Source organism: Rhineura floridana, chromosome 2 (genome assembly GCF_030035675.1).
Source record: "Rhineura floridana isolate rRhiFlo1 chromosome 2, rRhiFlo1.hap2, whole genome shotgun sequence".
NCBI lineage: Eukaryota > Metazoa > Chordata > Lepidosauria > Squamata > Rhineuridae > Rhineura > Rhineura floridana.
Genome location: NC_084481.1, coordinates 134,253,723 through 134,277,856, shown reverse-complemented (window position 1 = coordinate 134,277,856; position 24,134 = coordinate 134,253,723). Strand labels below are relative to the sequence as shown.

The 24,134-nt window shown below is 42.8% G+C and overlaps 1 protein-coding gene across 1 annotated transcript; it reads left to right on the top strand.

Annotated features, from left to right (window-relative positions):
- Nucleotides 1-6,669: 6,669 nt before the first annotated feature.
- FIBIN (fin bud initiation factor homolog) lies at nucleotides 6,670-13,817 on the top strand. Its single transcript, XM_061610607.1, has one exon. It carries the CDS (start codon nucleotides 7,274-7,276, stop codon nucleotides 7,934-7,936), a length of 663 nt encoding a protein of 220 aa, XP_061466591.1. The 5' UTR covers nucleotides 6,670-7,273; the 3' UTR covers nucleotides 7,937-13,817.
- Nucleotides 13,818-24,134: the final 10,317 nt, after the last annotated feature.

Genomic DNA, 24,134 nt, shown 5'->3' with positions numbered 1-24,134 from the left:
ACACACACACACAAGATATTTGAAAGAGCATGCAAATTCTTTTAAGTTCTCATAACAATTTTATTACAATGATCCTCCTGAAAAAGGTCATTTACCAGTTGGTTTCTGTCAAGGTTATTATGATTTTAAAATTTAGCCCACTGTTTTCTTCATTGTTTGAACGTATCTACTCACATTCCACAGCAATCACACTAAATTTTATAGGACTGTTCTAGCCTAAATGGTGTTAAGCTTATGCCCCTAAAACCAAATAGGCTGCATACAGATGGCAGGTTTCCACCATGCAACACAACCTGTTTGCTCAATTGCCTCATGACAGTCTACCCACAAGTGAGAGTCTTCAGAGATCTGTATAGTTCCTGCCTCATATTATTCATTTTGTTTATATCCTTCCCTAAGAAAGAACTCATAGAATAGTAGAGTTGGAAGGGGCCTATAAGGCCATCAAGTCCAACCCCCTGCTCAATGCAGGAATCCAAATCAAAGCATTCCCGACAGATGGCTGTCCAGCTGCCTCTTGAAGGCCTCCAGTGTCGGAGACCCCACTACTCTCTAGGTAATTGGTTCCATTGTCATATGGCTGTAACAGTTAGGAAGTTTTTCCTGATGTCCAGTCAAAATCTGGCTTCCTGCAACTTGAGCCCATTATTCCGTGTCCTGCACTCTGGGACGATCGAGAAGAGATCCTGGCCCTCCTTAGGGTTACCAGGTCTCCGGTTTTTGGCTGGAGTCTCCAGTTTTTGGGGGGCCCCTCTGGCTCTCCAGCTAGCGCCCCTTAATCTCCGGCTCTCAGCTTCAATTAAAAAAAAAAATTTCTAGGTGGTCTGGTTCCCGAGATATACACCAAGACATCAACCGCCCCCCCGCGCGACTGTTAAATCTGTTTTACAGATGTTTAGACCAGCTCCTAGCTCTAACTACAACTCCCATCAGCCAAAACCAGTGGCCATGCTGGCTGGGGCTGATGGGAGTTGTACTTTAACAAAGTAACTTGTTCAAGCTCTGGCTCTAACCCCGCCTTTTCAGGATTGTAGCCAATAAATGAAGCCAGGTTGTGACTTCTTGATCCAGGCATGCCTAAACTTAATTTCAACGTCAGAAAATGGAGGCTTTCAGATTTTGCAATTTGTGTAAGTAATATGGCTTAAAGTTTTTTTTTCTCTTCTGTGTAAGAGTCAGACCCTGGGCTATGAAATATGAAAGTATTTAATCCAATACTCCATTAGGACTTACTTTTGAGTAGACATGGTTAGGATTATATGGGGTGTATTTTTACACCTCTCTCTGTGTGTCCTTTCCAACAACCCTGTGAGGTAGGTTGGTGATTGGAAATCAAGGCAGCTCACAATAAGAGATGAATCATTTTAAAAACCAATAACCATAAAACAAGTATAAACAGTTGCAAAACAGCTTAAAGTGGCATGATTCTGAATTTTGGGTTGAGTGAATGAAGTTTATTTATTTATTTTTATTTATTTATTATTTGATTTATATCCCACCCTTCCTTCCAGTAGGAGCTCAGGGCAGCAAACAAAAGCACTAAAAACACTTTAAAAATCATAAAAACAGACTTTAAAATATATTAAAACAAAACATCTTTAAAAACATTTTTAAAAGCTTTAAAAACATTTTTTTAAAGAAAAGGTTTAAAAACATTAAAAAGCAATTCTAACACAGACACAGACTGGGATAAGGTCTCAACTTAAAAGGCTTGTTAAAAGAACAAGTTCCTTATCACTTCAGGGTACAGTTTTCCCTGGTTAAGTAAGCCCCATTGAATACATTGCGACTTGCTTTTGAGTAAACAAACATAAGATTGCACTATAAATATCTTTACAGGTTGTATAAATAATAGACATATTTGATAGTCATGCTTATATATATATATATTGTCATACTGTGTCCCAATAAGTATCCGATTTCACACTATGGCTGTACAATACTTCCTTTACATTTTAAGTATGCCTTGGGGTGGTCATGGTTCTCCATTGTTTTCATCCTGAAGGGCAGATAGGTTGAGAGATGGTGAGTAGCCCATGGTCACCCACTACAGTTTATAGCTCATTTCCATTTTGAAAAATTAATTAAAACAATTTACATGCAGGCAAAATTTATTAAGTGGATTCACACAATACGTTTAAAGCACATCCAACTCGCATTTAAAGCGCACGACGTCCCCTAAAGAATCCTGGGAAGTGTCGTTTCCCCCTCACAGTTATAGTTCTCACCACTCTTAACAAACTGCAGTTCCCATGATTCTGTGGTGGAATTCATGTGCTTCAAATGGGTGTTGAATGTGCTTTAAATGGAGTGGATCTGCCCTAGGTATGATGTGCATTCAAGAGTGAATTGAAAAGAACAATTTTAAAAGATACTTCTTACTCTTACTCATTTCTCAGACCTCTTTCTGAAGTGAAGGGTCAAATCTGTAAAGAAGTTTGGATCAGCCACATTAAAAGATAAGGGCAGGGCATTCCAGGCAGGGGGTTGCCAACCCTGCTTGGATATGGATGTCTTTGTAGAGGAACCCTAGTCAAGGTTTACCAACAGCACAATCCAAACTATATCTACTAGAAGTCAGTCTTGTTGAGTTCTATGGGGCTTAATCCCTTAGTGTGTTTAGCATTGCAGCCTTCAGGAGCATCCATCTTTACTCCCCAAAGCTCCCATCTAACATCTCTACAGCACTAAGCTCCTTTGTCCCTACAGTGACCTTCTGATGACTGGCCTGGCCTGAAGGCACTTAACCCTTCTTGCTGAAAGCAAGTAGGCTAGATTAAACGTTCGCTACTGAGGCTCCATCTTTTAGCTAAGATTTCTATCTTAATTTCCAATCTGATTTTTTTTAATTGCATGCTCCAAGCAACTGTGATTGATGCTTAATGTATCATGCTTAATGACATCACTCAGGCCCGCCCCTCAAATCTCAGGTTTTGGGTTGCTTCTGACCTTGCAACCCTAGCCCTCCTCTATGTGACCACCTTTCATGTACTTGAAGAGTGCTATCTCCCCTCAGTCTTCTCTTCTCCAGGCTAAACATGCCCAGTTCTTTCCATCTCTCCTCATAGGGCTTTGTTTCCAGTCCCCTGATCATCCTTGTTGCCCTCCTCTGAACCCGTTCCAGTTTGTCTGCATCCTTCTTGAAGTGTGGAGACCAGAACTGGATGCAGTATTTGTGTACCTCCAGGTTGTTTTGGATTACCAGAGATGAGATGCAGACAAGAGGTTTGCTTACAAAGAGTTAAAATTTATTGAGTAACTTACAGCATTCAGCCAAGTATTCCCAATAAAAGTGGATCAGTCCCACCACTCTGCAGTAGCGGACATCAGAGACTGAACACCCATACCAGGCACAGGTCATGTTTATATAGCATAAATCTTGGCACATATCATTGGCATACACATGCAATTACATATATGATTAATGAGATTACACACTTTGAAGTAACACATAATGACATCTGTTGCATATAATTGGCTGTTCTGACCTTTTCACAGAACACCTTCAAAGCAGACTAATTACTTAGAAAACTATATGGAAATACCCTGGCACCCATTCTTAACATACTATATGCCTACTATATCTTTCCTGGAGCACCTTGACATCTTCCCTTGGCAAACTGCATAGCTACCATCTTTATCTCCATCTTTGCTAACAAGCAAAGCTCATTATTGACCGTTACTTGACTCGTGCACTAACAAGCAACTGCTGCATTATCTGCTCATTGACCGTCCTTCGACCCATCCACCTGCCTTTGGAGTATAACTTAGATTTAAGCCAACTATGAAATACCCACTGATAAACATATACTTGAATATATGCCTAATTGGGCTCCTTTGATGCCTCTCTAACTAACGAGATACATTCCCAGCATCATACTGGGCAAGCCATCATATCCTCATTAAAACACCTAGATTAGACTGCAGGTGGCTATGAGGTGCTCTGACATACCCAAGGATGCTGGGGCCCGAGAGGGGAATACAAGCCTCCAGGCAAATTACAACTATATTCTGACTATATTGATCAGCTTAAGGCTATTATAGCTTGCTAATACAATATGCTGGCACAAGGTATATAGTATTCAAGATGAGGCCTAACCAGTGCTGAATAGAGGGGAACTAATACTTCATGAGATTTGGAAACTATACTTCTGTTAATGCAGCCTAATATAGCATTTACCTTTTTTGCAGCCACATCACACTGGTGGCTCATATTCAGCTTGTGATCAACGACAATTCCAAGATCTTTCTCACATGTCGTATTGCTGAGCCAAGTATCCCCCATCTTATAACTGTGCATTTGGTTTCTTTTTTCTAAGTGTAGAGCTTTGCATTTATCCCCGTTGAATTTCATTCTGTAGTGTTCAGCCCAATGCTCCAGCCTATCTAGGTCCCTTTGAATTTTGTTTCTGTCTTCCACTGTATTGGCTATGCCCCCCAATTTTGTATCATCTGCAAATTTGATAAGCATGTTCTGTACCTCCTCATCTAAGTCGTTAATAAAAATGTTGAAGAGCGCTGGGCCCAGGACAAGAGAAGGAACCATTGATAAGCACTCTTTGAGTACGATTCTGGAACCAACTGTGGATCCACCTGATAGTTGTTCCATCCAGCCCACATTTAGGTAGCTTGCTAATCAGAATATCATGGAGCACTTTGTCAAAAGCTTTGCTGACATCGAGATATATTATGTCCACAGCATTCCCACAGTCTACAAGGGAGGTTACCTGGTCAAAAAATGAGATTAGTTTGGAAGGACTCAAGATTGCTCAGGGAGCTTTGCGGCAGAGTGGAGATTTGAACCTGGAACTCCCCAATTCTAGTCTAACACTCCAACTAGTACATCACACTGGCTCTCGCTGTCCCTCCTTCATTCTCATTTCTGACATTGCATGCATGCTCGCTCAGATACAATTTTTATTTCTTTCCTACATATATGCTACAACTTTCCATTATGTAACCCAAGGTGGCATTCTGTGAAAATAGTCCTTTTTGTGGAAGAAGTGTGTTGATAGTAAAATTCATGTGTTAGGTCAGTTAATAGGATCGGATGAAGAATTTTTGACATTTTTAATTTTGCAGTCAGATACCACTTACCAGCTAGTACTGGATGCTAATATCTTCAACTGCAGCACCTTTTACTGTTTATTTGCCAGCTTTGAGTGTCTCATCATCTTCTATATTGCTGGAGGAAATAATTGAATCTTTGCAGAAAGCTAAAACAGCATAGTTGTTTATCAGTGTTTATTGGAATATTGTAAATTAGATGTTCAGGATTTTAGAGATGCATGGAACAGAGAGTTAAAGTGTTTCATTCAGATCAATCAATGGAACGTTGCTTTAGCATCTATATGTAGTATTTCTGTAGATTTAAAACTGAGATTGATTCAACTGTAATTTATGTTCTGGGTATATTGGACTCCACAGCACAGGAGGAATTTATGTCAGGTAGATGTTGGCAATGTAACAATGAAAACACTTTTTTGAAGCATGTGAAGTGGACATGTCCTGTGGTGTCTTTTTTCTGGCCTGAAATAGTTGGAAGAAATTTTATGTGTTTGTGGATATTCAAGCACTCTTAAATTATATCCCTGTAGTATGGGGACTAACAGATGGACAAAAAAGTGGATCCTGCAAGCTCTAACGGTGGCTAAGAAACTTATATTGCAAGGACAAACATCCACCATCTGCTACTCAGTTTTCTGAAGATCTCACTACCTTTTCTATGTTTGAATGTGTCACTTATAACTGTCAATCTCATTTAGATACCTATTTGGACATATGGACTGTGTATATTAATCTATACAATTAAGTTAGGATTGATAGAATACTCTTATTGTTAATGTCAGCTGGTGAGGTTTTTAATCTCTTTCCCCCCCTTTCCTTCTGTTATACTTGCAAAATTAAAAACTGAAAGACCTATAAATGCTTAGCTTCAGCAAGGTGGTAGCCTTGTGTGCCTTCAGACCATATCCTGGGCCAGGGATAATGTTTAAGAATTAACTTTAAAAAATTAGTGCTAATTTAGGTCCTATTCACAAAAGCAGTGGTTGTGATGGTAATTTAAATTGAAACCATGTGGGAACTGCTCCTGCTCATACGAAGCAGTTGTCATGTGGATCTGACATTCAATTTCATGACATCAGGAAACCTCCTCCTCCCTGCAAAAGGGGCTGCAGTAGTGGTATGCCATCTGCACGGTGCAAGAAAATATAAACAGCTCACTATATAGTGTTGGCCTGTGCCCTCAGAGACCAGAGTTTGAAATCCCACTCAGTCATGAAGGCCACTGAGTGACCTTGGGCCAGTCCCAATCTTTCACCTATCCAGAAAAGTAGACAATATATGGAAAAAGGAAAGATTATAGAAAACTTATTTTACTGTTCGCTTTAAAAAGGAGAGGGAAGAAATTGGATGAAGCTGTGTCTCAATTTCTAACCCTAGTGCAAGTGTTAATAAACTCTGCTGTTTCTGCAGATGTCTGACTTCAAAATAAGTTAAGTGGGCTTGCTTGGAATTTCTGCTGGAAATCTTACTGGCCTTTCTTTCCAAACTAAATTAGTGTGTGGCCTTCTTCAAGTGTACTTAGGTGGAACCTCCCCCACCCATTTATTTCTTCCAACTTCAACCTTTAAAGCTATGTTCCCACCTGACTATGTCAGAGTATGGAGTCCCCTTCCCTCATTTCTCAAAGGGATGATATTGTAGTTTTAATAATGACATCGAGGTCTTAAAGTCTTCTTGCTAAACTTGGTGTTTGGACTTTTGCAGAAGTGAAGGGACCAGCAGTGTAATTTGAGAGGGAGAGAGAGAGAGAGAGATCCTACGGCCAAAAGCCAAACTGCCGTCGTTACCACCAATCCAGATGTAGAAGAAAAAGAGTAGCACGAAGCGGCTGGAACAGCTTCAGGCAGGTCTAGCTAGAATCTCTCTCTGCTTTTGCTTGCAAGCTTCACTGCTTGGAAGAGAGGAGAGGGGAGGAAGGAGGAAAAACGTGGTGGAAGTGGATGGGGATCTTGGAGGGAAAGAAATCAAAAGAACCTCCTCCCAAGGGTTTGCTCTTTCCTCCCTCCCCTCCCCGCCACCACGACGGGAGACGATCTCGTGGGTGAATCGCAAGCAAAGTGAAAATAACTCGATTTGAGGGACCCTTTCCCAGGGAGCCCCAATGAAACCCCGCGCGAAGGGCGAGAGGACGTGATCTCCCCGCTCCGTTGCTCTCCGCCTTTGTCCGCTGCTGGGGGTCCCGCCGTCGGGCAGCCTCTCTCCCGGGATGCCGCTGGGGCTTCGCTTGGTAGGGTTGCTGGGCTGCTTGGCCAGCCTGTGCCGCGGCTACTTCGACGGGCCGCTATATCCGGAGATGTCCAACGGGACGCTGCACCATTACTTCGTGCCGGACGGGGACTACGAGGAGAACGACGACCCGGAGAAGTGCCAGCTGCTCTTCAGGGTGAGCGACCGGCTGCGCTGCTCGGCGGGCGGGGAGGCGCAGCAGCGGCTGCCACAGCCCCACCAGGCGGCGGCGCCCAGCCTGACGCCGCGCGAGGAATTCACCATCCTGGGCCGGCAGGTGGAGGACGCGGCGCGGGTGCTCGAAGGCATCCGCAAGAGCATCTCCTATGACCTGGACGGTGAGGAGAGCTACGGCAAGTACCTGCGTAGGGAGTCCACGCAGATCGGCGACGCCTACGCCAACTCGGACAAGTCCCTGGGCGAGCTGGAAAACAAGTTCCGGCAGGGCCAGGAGCACGAGAGCCGCGAGGAGAGCCGCCTCAACGACGACTTCCTGGGCATGCTCGTGCACGCGCAGGCTCTCCTCAAGGAGACCCTGGCCGTCTCGACGGGCCTCAGGGACAAGTATGAGCTGCTCGCGCTCACCGTCCGGAGCCACGGCACGCGCCTCAGCCGCCTCAAAACCGAGTACCTCAAAGGCTGAGCAGGAGCGGAGGGGACAGGAGCAGCAGCGCCACAACTTGGCACCTTCCACCCATCCCTCACGCACAGCAACTTACCCCAGCATTCCCTGTCGGCTCCGCAGCGACCACGTGGTGGAGACTTGCTGTGCATGCTTTGGGTGGCCCAGTGTTTTTCTTCATCAACGTCCTGGCTCTTCTTGTTGTTGTTGTTATTACTTAGTCCCTCCTTATTCCGAACCCGTCATGGTGATTGTAATACCATCCCCGCGTAGCACGTTGAAAATGCAAAGAAATAACTCTCCCATGAGGCGGTGGTTCTCCTCAGGAGACAACCAGCTGGCAATTAATTGGTTTATCATATTTTATTTTATTTTATTGCTATCATGGAGGGGGCTGTTTTGCTTTATTGTTGTATGGGCTATTGGTTTTTTAATAATAATAATAATAATCCCAAGCTCCTATGTCTTTCCCAACTTTCTGGCATGCAGAAATTCAACAGGTGACTACTACATCTCTGTCCATTTTTTAAAAAATGTACTTGTTGGATTTTTGCATGTCACACAGCTGTTAAAGGCACATAGACCCTGTGGTGGTGGGGGGAGGTGGCTTGCAAGCGTGTTTTATTTTGTGCAGTGTCTGCTTTGAGGATTATGTATAAAAGGGATATGCAAATAATATAAACAGTGTAGTCCTATGCCTGTCTACTCAGAAGTAAAATCTATTGAGTTCCCTTGGCCTTACTCCCATGTAAGTGTACATAGGACTGCAGCCTTGCTGACTAAAAGATTGGCAGATCACTTATATATATGTTTTCCAGATGTGTAGAGGCTAGATTGTGACTTAGCAGCTTTTGGAGCCCACGCCACTGTGCAATCAAGTATAGCGCAGTTGTGGATAAGTGGGTTGTACAACTTTCAAAAAAGTCTTATTAGTATATGTGATTATATGATTAGATAGTACTGGCCATATCCAGAAGCTTTATAATTAGTCACATTTCAGCAAAGTTAGGCACTCTAAACTCATTGATTCAACTTGATGTTGGCTTGTGGTCAATAACCTTGGGAAATAAGTCACTGAGGCCAAGAGATAATGACTTGCTAACAGCTTTTGGATTTTTCTCCCTGCTTCTTCCCAACTGCAGCCACTTACTCATGGGTTGTATTTTCACTACAACCTGTGTGGTGGGCGACTGTTTTCCCCATATTACATGAATGAGCTAAGGCTGAGTGACTTTCCCAAGGCAACTGCCATGGGTTACCCCAGGTCTAAGTCTTAATAGATTGTCTACTGATGATAAGTAAATAATGTTGTAAAACAAGAGAGTCCTGATCTCTGCCAGACTGGAGGATTTGTTGCTGCTTTCCTCCTTTTGTAAACCTGTTAGACTTACAGTAAGGATGGTTAAAGATGAATTTTATTCCACTTTTTCACTCACTGCAGATAACTGACATGTAAAGTTGTATCCTGATTAGTGATTGCAATAATGAAATCAAGGAATGGTAGTTATTTCAGGTTATGTAATCAGGAGTAGAAGGGCTAATCTTTTGTGAACTTTTCTAGAAACATAACTAATTTTTTATGAAGAGAAGTAAAAGAATAATTTCCCCATTCTTTCAATGTGTGTTGAGGAAAATGGAAATTCAGATACTCGTTAGATATTGTATGGAACCAAAGCGTGGAAGCTATTTACTTGGCAAAGTACAAGGGTATGATGTTCGTCCATGTCACGCAAGCCTGCAAGAACATAGGTTTTTTAAATTATGGGGTCAAAGTCACCAGAAGGGGGAAAAACTCCCATCTCTTTACCATATTTAAAATGCATGAATCCAGAGCATGGAATACCTACAGTAACAGCATGTAATGCCTTTAGTCATCATCTAACATACACCACCTTCAATCAGTGCACAATACACAACTATGTGCTCAGTGCATTTCTGAGTACATTGCTTGGAACTTCCAAAATAAGGGTTGTACTGGGGCCATGAATATTCTGCTACTGGGGTTTGTTACATCTGCTGGATAACTTGGGAACTTTAAAAATAAGGGACAGTCTTTAAGATATGAAACCTTGGGGCCTCCCAGGACAACTGTGTCAGACTTGAAGCAATGACTTTCAACCTTTCCCTCCTCTTTCTTCAAGAATTGTTTTAAATGCTGTAAAAGGATTTAACATAGTTGGAAGCTACTGTTGAGTCTAGCTTGGCTCCCTCCAGGATGTAAAGATGGAAAGAGCCCAGCTGGAATGCCAGCAGCAGTGAAAGATTGGAATCTGAGCCATCCTTCCCCTCAATGTAGGGAACTAATCTTGCCAGATCTAAATTTAAAAAGTAATTGCTGTGGTGTCCACAGAGTGGAGTTCTATTGGAGCTGCAACATTTCAAAATAACATTTGTTCCATTATGTGGAATGACAGTGTTCCATACTAAGGAACAGTTCCTTAGAAATAAAAATAGGGCTTTCTGGCAATACTACTCCAAGGTCAAAACTGGCAATTTTGTGCCATTTGGAGAAAGACAACGGACTGCTTCCAAGGAACTGTTAGAATAAAATGAAGTAGCAATCAGATTTTCACTCTTAAGGGAAGGGCTGTTGTTTCTTCCTTAGCACTAGCAATTTGCTCCACAGGGAAATAATGAAATTCAAATGGCTGAGGCTTTCAGTAGATCACACTAGGACTGCTAGAGTCAGCAGGGCAGAAGGAGGCTTTGAGACCTAAAAGACAAAGCAAAACTAAGCAGAAATGTGTTTTTTCTCAGTTTCAGTTTGCAGCTACCTGGGCCCAGAAGAGAGATGAACTCACAGCAATAATTTGACTAGTGGCAATAGGTTTTCCATACCACCACCACCTCCTCCTCCTATTATTATTATTATTATTATTATTATTATTATTATTTATTTGCTGCCTATATCATCACTATCACCAGACTGCTTTCCTCTATCCCTTCTGTTTCCTAACTGCTTGCACTACAGGGATGTGACTTGCTATGTTAAAAAATGAGGTGTTTTGCAATTGCAGTGCCTGTGACACACTTCTACAGAGTTTGGCATTTGGAAATAAATGCACACATTATGTACAAGGTGACTTGTGTCTGAAAGAAAAGACATCCCTAAAACATTTGTTCAGGTACTAAGCTACTACCATCAATCTTCAGAGACTTCATAGCACAGAATTTAGCACATACTTGATAGAAATCGTTCCTGAATTTGGAGGCACTCCTACCCTTCCTAAAAATTTCCAGTCTTCCAGTCATTTCATCAGCAACAATTCTAGGAAAACTAAGGCTGTGAATCCTTTGCATACTTACCTGGAAGTAAGTCCCACTGAACACAGTGGGACTTCTGAATAAACATGTCTAGGATTGTTGCTCTGAAGCCCACAGCCCCAGCCTTCTTTTGCAAACACATCCCAGTGCTCCCAGCACATGACTCATTCCTCCATCTATTCCTTGACCCAGTACCTTGCAGAATAGTAGCCCTTTTGTGGTTAAGCTCTTTTAAGGCTTCTGCAATAAATGTCAAGTATTAGAAGATCTTTCTAAAAGTCAAGTTAGCCATTAATTTTTTTTTTACATGAATTCAGTGGGGCCTTCCCCTAGGAAAGCGAGTTTAGGATTGCACACTTACCTGGAAGTAAGACCCATTGAACTAAACTTATGAACAGAAAAATACAGGATTGTACTGTAAGATAATTCATATATCAAAAGCTAACTGACTGCCCTTCTGCCATAACAAAGTGAACTAATTAACCTGCGTGGTGCTGAATCACATAGTCATGAAATTTGTCATGATTGCACTAGTGGGACTTGGAGGAGGACTGTAAAATGTGTGTTTTCCCCTTTTGTAGAGAAGGTTAGGGCTGAATATATGCATTTGCTATGCTTGGATTTGTAGATTTGCATAGGATTTGCATTATTCAAACTTGTGCTGTTGCCCATATCTGTTTTCAGGAGCAGGCTGGAATGATCCAACAATAGCTTGCCTCACACCATGTTCATCCTTTTTAAAACCATTGTCATTCCATCAAGTGGGCACACAATCTAAACGGTCAGACCCAGGCATCAGACTATTTTTAGCTATGCTTACTTTTGTGAGAAACTGACTTTGTGTCTTCAGTTGTCTTTCTTGGAAGTCAACAAGGAATGCACACAACATATCGTGACAAAGCATGATCCACAGTAAGAAGTCACATAGCAACAAAGAGATCTTAAAAATACTTTATGATAGTATTAGGTTATCTAGAAGCAGGCTTACTTTAGTTGCATTTCCACTGATGCTCTAAGTAAAATGGGATAAAATTAAGCCAGTGCTAAGCATGATGAAGTCCTATTGATTTCAGTTCTATACAAAAGCAAGTACCATTGAATTAAATAGGATTTACTCTTCGATAAGCAGGTATGGGATCACAGCCGCTTTTCCACAGAAATCAGTGGAACTTCAAAATATTTAACTTGTGTGAGAATTGGATTCATTTGAATTTTTTAAAAGAACTCAGCAATAATATCAAGTTTTAAAAACTGCTTTGGTTATAATGTAACTTATTAATGTGAAGGATACCATCTGGCACTTTATAGGAGATATGAAACACGCTCTCTAAGAGTTTGCTTTTCAAGGTGGTATTTATTAAGTTTACTTTCTGGTTTACTATTTCTTAAAAGTATACATTGTAAATTGTATGCAACACATATGAAGCTGAAATCTTGAAGTATTAAGTATTCTAATATTTAATAATTATTTTGTATTCCATTGTGTATCTTCAATTGTAGATGATGTATTCTTTTTTGGACTTTATTGCTTCTTTTAACAACAAAAAGGCACCCCTAAATATGAATTCAACAGCCATATGTGGATAAAGCAAGGAGTCTTAGATCCACATTGAGGTGTATTTTATATATATATATATATATATATATATATATATATATATATATATATATATTTCCTTTGTTTTCTCACTCATTCAGATATGGACCTTTGGGTTGATTCACTGTAAATCATCAATACCCACATCAATCTGAAACACATGTAGATGCCAGAGTATGCAATTACCCATTTATGTAACTACCTTCATACTAATAAGGATTATTTCTCCTATTATTGTGCTGACATGTAAGACCACTTTTTAAAATTCCAGAATCTACTTATTTCCTTTTTTATAAAACATCAGTGTCCCCTCCTAAGCATATTTCCTTGTGAGACAGTCATGTAAGCATGCTTAGGATTGCAACCTAAACCTGGGTAAAATAAGTGTGTTACTTGTTCTAAGACACTAGTAATGTTGCCATACTTTTGCTAGCTTCTGATTCATAAAATCATTTGTGTTCCTAGACAATAGCAAAAGAGCATGGTTGGAAGTTGGGTTTTTTTTTTTGTTTTAATTACAATTTATCCTTTTTAATTCAAGACTGAATGTAATATGAGCTACATTGCAAGAAGGTAAATTCTCTTCATATTCCAATAAATACTTAAAGGAAAACATTGAGTCCTATTTTGGGAGGCATTTTATTTTAATCACAGCATTCTGAAAGTTTTTTCCCCATTTAGATGGCATTGCAAGGATCTGTCAAGTACTAACAGGGCTACCAGTCAAGAGTTTGCTTTCAGTTAAAATACAATTTAATTCAAATTCAATGTAAAGTTTCCAAGCCAAGTACGTTTTTATAAAGTAGCATTTTAAAAACACAGGTAACTTCCAGACTCTCAGTATTTTGCAGGTGAGATTCAACTACATGCCGGTATATTCATGTTATGCAATTGAAGTGGATTAGGCACTCTAGCACAGCAAACTCTGCCCCCCCCCAATATATATAGACATTTGTGGTAATGAAAACGATGGTAAAATGCACTGAAAAATGTGTGATAACAATTACCTGGTGTGTTGTCATATAACCTCACAAACCAGAATGAATGCTCAATAAACTTCATTTGGAAGTGATGACATGCTTTGATACAGCTGATGTTTGTCATGACCGACATCTTTAGATGCAAACACACTAGTTGCTTCAAAAGTGGACAGACTGTTTTCTCTGGCTGCGTTTTGAAATGGCTCTGGCCACAGCCGGACACATCTCCCTTCCTCACTGCTGATTAGGACTGCCCACAGCAAACCAAAGGGCCAATCACTATGTCTGCCTGAGCCTATAGCAAAGTGTTTTCATTGGACACGCCTGGAATGGCAATGCAGTTGATGGCCAATCAGCTTTGAAGACTGTGAAGCTGACTTCAAGGTAAAATGCTCTGGAGCTCCAATTTCCAAGGTTTTGGAGTAAAAGGGGGCAGAGATTGACTAGCAATGCATGTCTCTGTGTTCAGAAAATGGAGGTGAAGATGCACTGAAGCCAGCACAACCACAAGTTTATACCAGGATTCATTACAATCATTTTATAACTCTGCTACGTTAATAATGAATTTGGCCCTTCCTTTATTTATGAATCACCAGACCTTTCTTTTTTTAAGAGTTCAGAGCATAACCTTCCCTCAGCTACTGAAAAACAGTGGTAAAACATGAGTGTCAGTTTACTTAAGTGTCAGGACTCTGGCCAAAATGTAACTTGTAATTTTGTTAAAAGAAAGTAATGTTGAAATCTTGGCTTGAGTCCATTCTATGGTTTGGTGGTGGTGGGGAAATAGTTCCAAAAGTTTACTGAAATCCTATAGAATCTCATGATATGATGTAGTCACACTTAAATCCCACCTATCTTTTAGATAAATGTTTGTTGTTGTAATGTGCCTTCAAGTCGACTACGACTTATGGCAACCCTATGAATCGGCGATCCCAACAGCATGTGTCGTGAACCACCCTGTTCAGATCTTGTAAGTTCAGGTCTGCGGCTTCCTTTATGGAATCAATCCATCTCTTGTTTGGCCTTCCTCTTTTTCTACTCCCTTCTGTTTTACCAAGCATTATTGTCTTTTCTAGTGAATCATGTCTTCTCATTATGTGTCCAAAGTATGATAGCCTCAGTTTCATCATTTTAGCTTCTAATGATAGTGCTGGTTTAATTTGTTCTAACACCCAATTATTTGTCTTTTTCGCGGTCCATGCTATGCGCAAAGCTCTCCTCCAACACCACATTTCAAAAGCGTTGATCTTTCTCTTATCTGCTTTTTTAACTGTCCAACTTTCACATCCATACATAGAGATCGGTAAGGGTATGAGTAACCCTTGCCAAACTCTTCTTCTGTCCCTTGTGCGTCACAATCCATAACTCTCACTATACACTGAGGGCCCAGGGCCCAGTCCAAAATTTCAGCAGCTGGAGAATCAACCAAGGTCTTTGCTTGAAACCTTTCCTTTGGGGTGGATCCAAAGAAGTCTGTAATTTTGAGCTGGTTATGCGTTTTGACAAAGGACATGACATCTTCCATCACAGGAACCAGTCCCATTTGTTTATAACCAACTCTGGTGAGAACCATCACACCTTGAGTAAGGTAAATTGCTAAAAGAGACACAGCAATAAAAGTTATAATCCAACAACTGCAAGCCTAGGCCGAGCTCGACAGGGGACGATGACCTCAGTGTGCCTTAAATTGTCCGCCCCAAAATTTCAGGGTCCCAGAGTGCTCCACATCCACATTCGACTCAGTCCTTCTCTTTACTTGTTACGAGGTCATTTTCACTCGCCCTGTGCTGAATAGGCTACATAAACTGCAGTAAACCCTGCAGGTGATATAACACCCCAGAGTAAAAGCCAAGAAGAAAAAATAAACAATCCTAGAGCCTTTGAAGTTGGAGTTGCCAGGTGAGGGGAGGATTACTTCTTAACCGTAAATAACAGTAATTACTTAGCATGAGTTGGGCATTGGCCGAGTCAAACCGGAGAGAGAAAGAGGAATGTTATCATCACAGAACTACCCTCCAGAGTCAAAAGTCCAAGTAAAATATAGAGCTGGCAGACAGAAGGAGTAAAAAGTTTACGATATGATGGTAATTAGTACCCTTGACCGGCAAGCAGAGAGAGCTCCCAAAACATCATCTTGCTAGGTCGCCATCTTTTCTGCTTAATCCTACCAGATTGCAATAACAGCTTACACACATCTACTGCCCAAAATTTTATGCCTCGTGTACCGCCTATTAATTGTTGCATTATGGCAGATACCGGCGGCAATTTGGACAAAATAGAAGAGGTAGACTGACTTCGACCGGTGAACGGCTCTACCTCTTTAAAATTCCTCTCCTGGAACATTGCGGGTTGGAAATCCAAAAGCAGCGATTGTAACTTTTTGGCCTATATGGACAAGTTCAACATCATTCTGCTCCAAGAGACTTGGTGTAGAGATCATATTTTTGTAAATGGGTTTGTGACCTACTGCATCCCTGCAAACACTACTAAGAGTAAGGGCAGAGCCAAACAGGGTCTATGTATCCTAATTTCATCGGCCTTGGATGTTAAGATAACCGAGCTTTCGGATAATGACTCTAATTTGATGGCCTTGACTCTAGATTTGAGAACTATACCCATAACCCTACTCTTATTTAATATCTACCTTCCTCCATCAGCTAGTAAAGAGGATTCCAAGTTAAATTGGCTTAAGATTGACTGTCTATCCACGATATGATTGTGGATGAGAATGCAGACCTGTTGTGCATCACGGAAACTTGGCTGGACGAGGCCTCAGCCCCGGTGCTTGGGGCCATGTGTCCGTCCGGGTTCCAGTACGTGCAGCAGCCGAGGGTTGGTAGGCAGGGAGGGGGTGTGGCAATTATCTATCGGGAGTCTTTGATTTTTACCAGACCTCCTTTCCACAAGACCACGTTTGTTGACTGCATGTACTGGAGGTTGGGCCCAAAGGGCAGTTTAGGAATTCTGCTTGTGTACCGCCCACCCCGCTGCACAGCAGACTCCCTGACTGAGGTGCTTGAGGTTGTTGCGGATGTGCGGGCTCTGTCCCCTAACCTAGTGGTTTTGGGGGATTTTAACCTGCACGCTGAGGCAGCTCTCACAGGAGCTCCTCGGGATTTCTTGGAAACCATGACTTCCTGGGAACTGCACCTTAGTAATACGGGGCCCACCCATGTAGCCGGTCATGCTCTTGACCTTGTGTTTGTCTCGGGAGGGGATGGAAGTGCTCTGAAAATAGGGGCTGTTGTTGTTAACCCCGTGTCATGGTCAGATCACTATCTGGTAAATATAGATCTCTCATTGCCGCACACCCTCCGCAGGGGACAGGGACCTATTAGAATGGTCCGTCCCAGGCGCCTGATGGAGCCTAAGGGATTCCTGAATGCACTGGGGAATTTGGAGTTGTCTGAAGGTCGCCCGGTCGAAACCCTGGTGATGGAGTGGAATAAGGAGATCACCGGGGCAATTGACCGGGTGGCTCCGAAACGTCCTCTCCCCCTGAATAGAACTCAGACTGCGCCCTGGTATACTCCATGGTTGCGGGGTCTGAGACAGGAGGTGAGACGACTAGAGCACTGGTGGCGGAAATCGTACTCCAAAGACGATCGGACACTGGTTAGAGCAGCAATTGCAGCCTACCAAGTGGCAACGAAGGCAGCAAAGAGGGTTTTCTTTGCTGCCTCTATTGCATCCGCAGAGTGTTGTCCCAGGAGGTTGTTCCAAGTGGTCCGAAGCCTGGTCGGTCCAGTTGTGCAGGAACCCATGGAACTTTCTAAAGCCTCCTGTGACATATTTGCTAAACACTTTGCTGATAAAATTGAGCGCCTAAAGAGTGCGGTTCCGTATGCCGTGGATACAGGAAGTGTGCCAGAGTCGGCCAGTTGCATTCCGGTCTGGTGTGATCGGTTTCAGCCTCTTCCCTCTGAGGAAGTGGACAAGGTGCTCTCTACTGTGAAGCCAATCACTTGCTTGTTTGATCCTTGCCCTACATGGCTCATTTTGGGCTGTAAAGAGAAACTGAGCGAAGGGATCAAGGCAGTGGTGAATGCTTCTTTAGAAGAAGGTGTGGTGCCATTAGCCCTCAAGGAGGTGGTAATAAAGCCCATTCTGAAAAAGTCCTCCTTGGATCCCCAAGATTTAAACAACTTTCGCCCAGTTTCTAATCTTCCATTCTTGGGCAAGGTCATCGAGCGAGTGGTGGCCGAACAGTTAAAGACACACTTGGATGAAGCAGATTATCTGGATCCATTCCAGTCTGGCTTCAGGACTGGTCATGGAACTGAAACAGCTTTGGTCGCTATGGTGGATGATTTAAGGAGGGCGTTGGATAAAGGAGAACATGCATTCCTCATCCTCCTGGATCTCTCAGCGGCTTTCGATACCGTCGACCACGGTATCCTTTTAGATCGTCTGGAGAGAATGGGAATAGGGGGCACTGTTCTACGGTGGTTCCGTTCCTATCTCTCAGACAGACATCAACGGGTGGCATTGGGGGATAAGGTCTCGGACCCTTGGCCTCTCAATTGTGGTGTGCCACAGGGTTCTATCCTTGCCCCCATGCTATTCAGCATCTATGTAAAGCCGCTGGGAGCCATCATCAGGAGATTTGGGCTGCGGTGCCACCAATATGCGGATGACACCCAGCTCTATCTCTCGTTTAAGTCCTCACCAGAGTTGGCTGTGGAGACCATTTCCAAGTGCCTGGAGTCAGTAAGTGAATGGATGGGAGGAAATAGGCTGAAGCTAAACCCTGACAAGACCGAGGTACTGCTTGTGAGAGACAGGAAAAGATTAGGAGCTTTAGACCTGGTGCTCAATGGGGTAAAACTGCCCCTGAAGGACCAGGTCCGCAGCCTCGGGGTCATCCTTGATTCGTAGCTGTCCATGGAGGCTCAGGTTTTGGTAGTGAGCCGGGCAGCTTGGTTTCAATTACATCTAATACAGAGGCTGCGACCCTATCTGCCTGTCCATCTTCTCCCACGGGTAGTTCATGCCCTGGTCTCCTCTCGCTTAGACTACTGTAATGCACTCTACATTGGGTTACCCTTGAAAACGGTCCAGAAACTGCAGCTGGTACAGAATGCAGCGGCACGTTTGATTACGAACAGCCATCGCCGCGATCACATCACTCCGGTGTTACAAGATCTACACTGGTTACCAGTTGTTTACCGGGCCCAATTCAAGGTGTTGGTACTAACCTTTAAAGCCCTATACGGTCTCGGCCCAGCTTATCTGAAGGAACGCCTCCAGCATCAACAAATAGGCCGCCTGACTAGCCACTCAAGACCTTCTCTCGGTCCCACCAGTCAAAACAGCTAGACTGGTGCGGACCAGAGAGAGGGCATTTTCAATTGTGGCCCCCACCCTCTGGAACTCTCTCCCTTATGATCTTCGCCATGCCCCCTCCCTGCCAAGTTTTCGCCAAGCCTTGAAAACCTGGCTATTCAGGCAGGCCTACAAGATCCCTGGGGTGTTGGCATGAGGTCTAGTAGTTTTCCATCAAGTCTGCAAAACTGTAACTAGGGGGAGTTTTGTCTTAGCCCAGTCTGGGAACGGACTGCCAAGGCCGTTGCTATGGTAACCATCTGATAGACTGGGAAAGTTTTAACAGAGTCTGTAAGTTGTGTCTTCTGAATATTGCCTCTGAACTGAGATGTTGTCTTTTGTGTTTACCCCCAGAGGGGGGGGGATGACTGAAGAAACTCTACATGTATTTTACTCTTAAGCCTTAAGCCATAATGTCTTAATAAAAGACTCTTAACATGCTCTAATGTTCTGAAGAAGTCTCTTGCTCAACTTAACTCCAACGTAATGCATGCTGTTTCACGCAACAACGCACACACCCCAACAGGGGTTATGGCCCAGATCCACAGCGCATTACACGGGAGTAAGTTGCTGGTCTGAACGTCAGACGGAGTTCCAGAGGGCAGCTTGATTGATTGTACCAGACGGAGGTGAGCAACATGGCTGTAAACCTGTCTGGGGGAGGCTTGCCAATGGAACGGCTTAATGAAAAGAATTATGGCAGCTGGAAGCCGAGGATGCGGGCTTTGCTGATAAAAGAAGATTTATGGGACACAATAGATGGACCCACTCCGGCGGTACTGACTGCGGCCTGGACGCGTAGAGATCAGAAGGCACAAGCTTTTATACTTCTGGCTCTATCTGACTCTCAACTGCTACACGTGAGAGATGTTACAAACGCCAAACAGATGTGGGACGTGTTGGAGGCTCTTCATGTGCAACAGACTGCGGGATCTAGATTGTGTTTGGCACGGAAGCTTTACCAGATGCACTTCACGGGTGAGTGCGAAATGAGTGAGCATCTCATGGAATTCAGACGCCTGTTTGCTGAGCTGACGGACCGAGGCGTCGAACACTCTGAACTTCAGAAGACCTATCTGATCCTGGCTTCACTCGATGGGACTTGGAATAATATGGTCATGGCTTTGAAGCCATGCCTGACGGAGGTCTGAACGTTGCATTTATTGAGGAAAAGCTGACCCAGGAATGGCAGCGGAGACAAGAGGCGAAAAGTGCTGAGGAAAAGCAAAGAGCCAAGCTGAAAGGAGAAAGCAGCAGCAGACAGGAAAACAAGCGGGAGCAGCAGCGGCTGAAATCTTGTTATGCCTGTGGGGCTCGTGGGCATCTCCAGAAAGACTGTGCAATCAAGCGAAACTCCAGGGACGGAGGCTTGAAGCAGGGAAGTGTGAACTTTGTTTGTAAACAGAAGTCTCAAGATTTACGACCTATTGACTGGCTGCTTGACAGCGGGGCAAGCCATATATTAATCAAAGACAGTGTTTTATGTTTCAGAAGAAGTGCAAGATTTTGTGCACCTGGCAGATGGATCACGGAAATCTGTGGAAGCTAAAGGTCTGGTGAAGTTTGACAAGCTTGGAATAATGTCAGAATGTTTGTTTGTTCCGGAATTGGCTCATAATATTTTATCAGTTAGAAAACTGGTGAGTTGTAATTATTCAATTTTGTTTCACAAAGATCAATGTTTTGTTATGAGGGGAGATCAAGTGTGCATGCAGGGAAGCCTGAATGATTCACAGTTTGTAATAAAGAGCAGTCAAGCAGGGTGTGCTGTGTTAAATGCTGAGGCACAGGTACATCAGGGCTGCGTTCATGAATGGCATCAAAGGCTGGGGCATGCAAATTTCGACACGATAAAGAAAACCCCTTTGCACAGTGAAAACATGCGTTTAAAAGATTGTGGACAGTTAATGGATTGTGATGCATGTCATAAAGCTAAAATGACTATTGCACCAATTAACCGGGAGGCTGAAAGATCCACAACAGCTCCCAACCAGCTAGTTCATGTTGATTTATCAGGGCCAATAAATGCTTCACGAGGAGGTGCGAAATTCTTCATGGTACTGGTAGATGATTTTTCAAGATTTTGTCATGTTTTTCTGTTAAAGCATAAAAGTGAAGCTGAGCAGAAGCTGAAACTGTTCATTAAGAGAATCGAAACTCAACACGGCGTCACAGTAGGGGCTATACGCTCGGACCAAGGTTGAGTGACTTTCTGGAGAGTAAGGGAATAAACCAGAATTTCACTGCTCCATTTAGCCCGTTTTCCAATGGAACTGCTGAGAGAAAAAATAGGGTGCTGCAGGAAGCAATGAGAGCCATGCTGATGGATTGCAGTTTAGGGAATTCCTTCTGGGGAGAAGCAATTCTTTATGCGAATTACATTCACAATAGGGTGTTACACAGTGCACTTGGAATGTCTCCTTATGAGAAACTTACTGGCAGAAAGCCTAAAATAGAACACATTCAAAAATTCGGGGCAAGGTGCTGGATCCACATTCCACAGGGAAAAAGGAGGGGCAAGCTTGCGCCCAGAGCACAGCAAGGTTTTGTTTTGGGATTTCAGAATGCATATTTCAGAGTTTGGTGTCCAGAAACACAGCAGTTAATTCTGAGCAGAAGCATTAAAGTCTCAGAAAAGCCTTGGGATCAAAGGCAGACAGTTATTCTTACAGGAACAGATGACACACAAACACGGACACAATCACAGACATTTAAGCCAAACCTTGACATTAAAGTGGAAGGTACACAAATTCCTCTCAGAGATGCTTTGAATGAGCTCATTTGTGGGAAACGCAGATCAAAGAAACGAAAAGCTGAGGAAATGGAAGATCCTGGGCACGCGGTGCCAAGCACAAGTACAAGCACAAATGGGGGGGCAGAGAGAGCCGAAGCTCTGGTTCCTTTAAGACGCTCTACAAGAGCAAATTTAGGCAAACCGCCTGAAAGATTTACCGTGGGATTAATAACAAGTTCTGGAATGAATAAAGTTGTAGAAATGGATCCTGAGACACTTTATTTGACATGTGTTCAACCAAAGTTTGAGTGAATAAAGTTTTGAACTGTACTGAACTGAAAGTGTATGATGCAATGTACTGAAATGTATTGCAAGAGGTATTGTAGAAATGTATTACTGTATGACTATGTATTGTGGAGATGTATTGTTGAGATTTTTTTTGTAATTGACAGACATGATGGGGAAAAGGGGGGCTTGTTGGCATGAGGTCTAGTAGTTTTCCATCAAGTCTGCAAAACTGTAACTAGGGGGAGTTTTGTCTTAGCCCAGTCTGGGAATGGACTGCCAAGGCCGTTGCTATGGTAACCATCTGATAGACTGGGAAAGTTTTAACAGAGTCTGTAAGTTGTGTCTTCTGAATATTGCCTCTGAACTGAGAGGTTGTCTTTTGTGTTTACCCCCAGAGGGGGGGGATGACTGAAGAAACTCTACATGTATTTTACTCTTAAGCCTTAAGCCATAATGTCTTAATAAAAGACTCTTAACATGCTCTAATGTTCTGAAGAAGTCTCTTGCTCAACTTAACTCCAACGTAATGCATGCTGTTTCACGCAACAACGCACACACACCAACATGGGGTAGCCTAATTTTATTGGTTTTAGCTATGGGTGGGTTCGGTTTCGTTTTATATTGTAGTTCTTGGGGTTTTATGTAGTTTGTATGTTGTATTTTACTTGATCTTGTACGCCGCCTAGAGTGGCCGCTTGTGTGGCCAGATAGGCGGCCTAGAAATAAAATTTATTATTATTATTATCTATTCGGTCACTGGACATCTAAATTTCCTGACACACTCTCCATAATTGCAGGAGATTTCAACACCAGGACAGGAACCTACCTGGCGTCTGTCCCTCCGAGTGACATCTCTCTCTATGTTGACAGGAGTCAACTAAGGCGCAACCTACGACATTCTAAAGATACCTATTTGAATTGTGCAGGAGTTGGTCTGCTCCAGTTTGTTTCTAAAAACGATTTATGTATCTTGAATGGCTCTAGTGTAGATGATGACTGGGGGGAATTTACTTACATCTCTCCCAGGGGTTTGAGTGTGATCGATTATATTATTACCCATAAGGAGGTGAAAACGTTGGTATGCTTTTAGAGTTGCAGTTAATTCCGATAGTGATCATTTGCCATTGGAATTTTCTCTTTTAATCCCTGGTTTGTCTCACTTAAAGAAATCATCTCACCCACTCCTCAACTTACCTATAGAGGTTAGTGTAAACAAGATTAAGTGGTCCACCAATACAGGTCAGGCTTTCAATAGGTATATTTCCTCTCCTCATGTAATAAGAACAGTAGCATCAATTGCAATAGATAGCTTGCCTAGTAAAGGCATGACTACTTTTGATGAACTGATAAAACACATGAGCTCTACACTCCAAACCACCTCCAAGAAAATCCTAAGAGTCCCTATAGAAAGATCCAATGTATGGTTTGACAGAGAATGTATCGATCTAAGGAGGAGAATTCATTTTGTTTATCGCCAGGATTGTAGCAACAATGAGAGCCAACTTCCCCATTCATATTATGAATTAAGGAAAGAATATAAAAAACTTGTATCCAGGAAGAAAAACGAGGCTACCAGAGATCTATGGCAAATGCTAATAGCAGCATCTATTACCCGTAGCACCAAGTCCTTTTGGCAGCTTGTTTCCAGGGCCCTGGCTAATCACAACGGTAGCCCTGACTGCCACATCCCAGCTAACATCTGGGAGGACCATTTTCGAGCAGTGTTCAATGATTCAAATTCTTCTAAATTAAGTTCTCCTCCCTGTCTGTCTCCTGACATTCCTGAGTGGCCCCCTGTAGACATTAATATCATCGAGGAACTTTTATCCCAATTAAAGGTCGACAAAGCTCCTGGCCCTGATGGTATCCCCTTGAAGTTGATGAAATGTAATATACACTGGTGGGCTCCCCTGCTGGCCTCCCTTTTTACCTTAATAAACAAATCAGGTAAAATCCCCATAACTTGGCTGAAGGCTTACATCATTCCCATTTACAAGAGTGGCCCCAAGAGTGACCCGGGTAACTACCGTC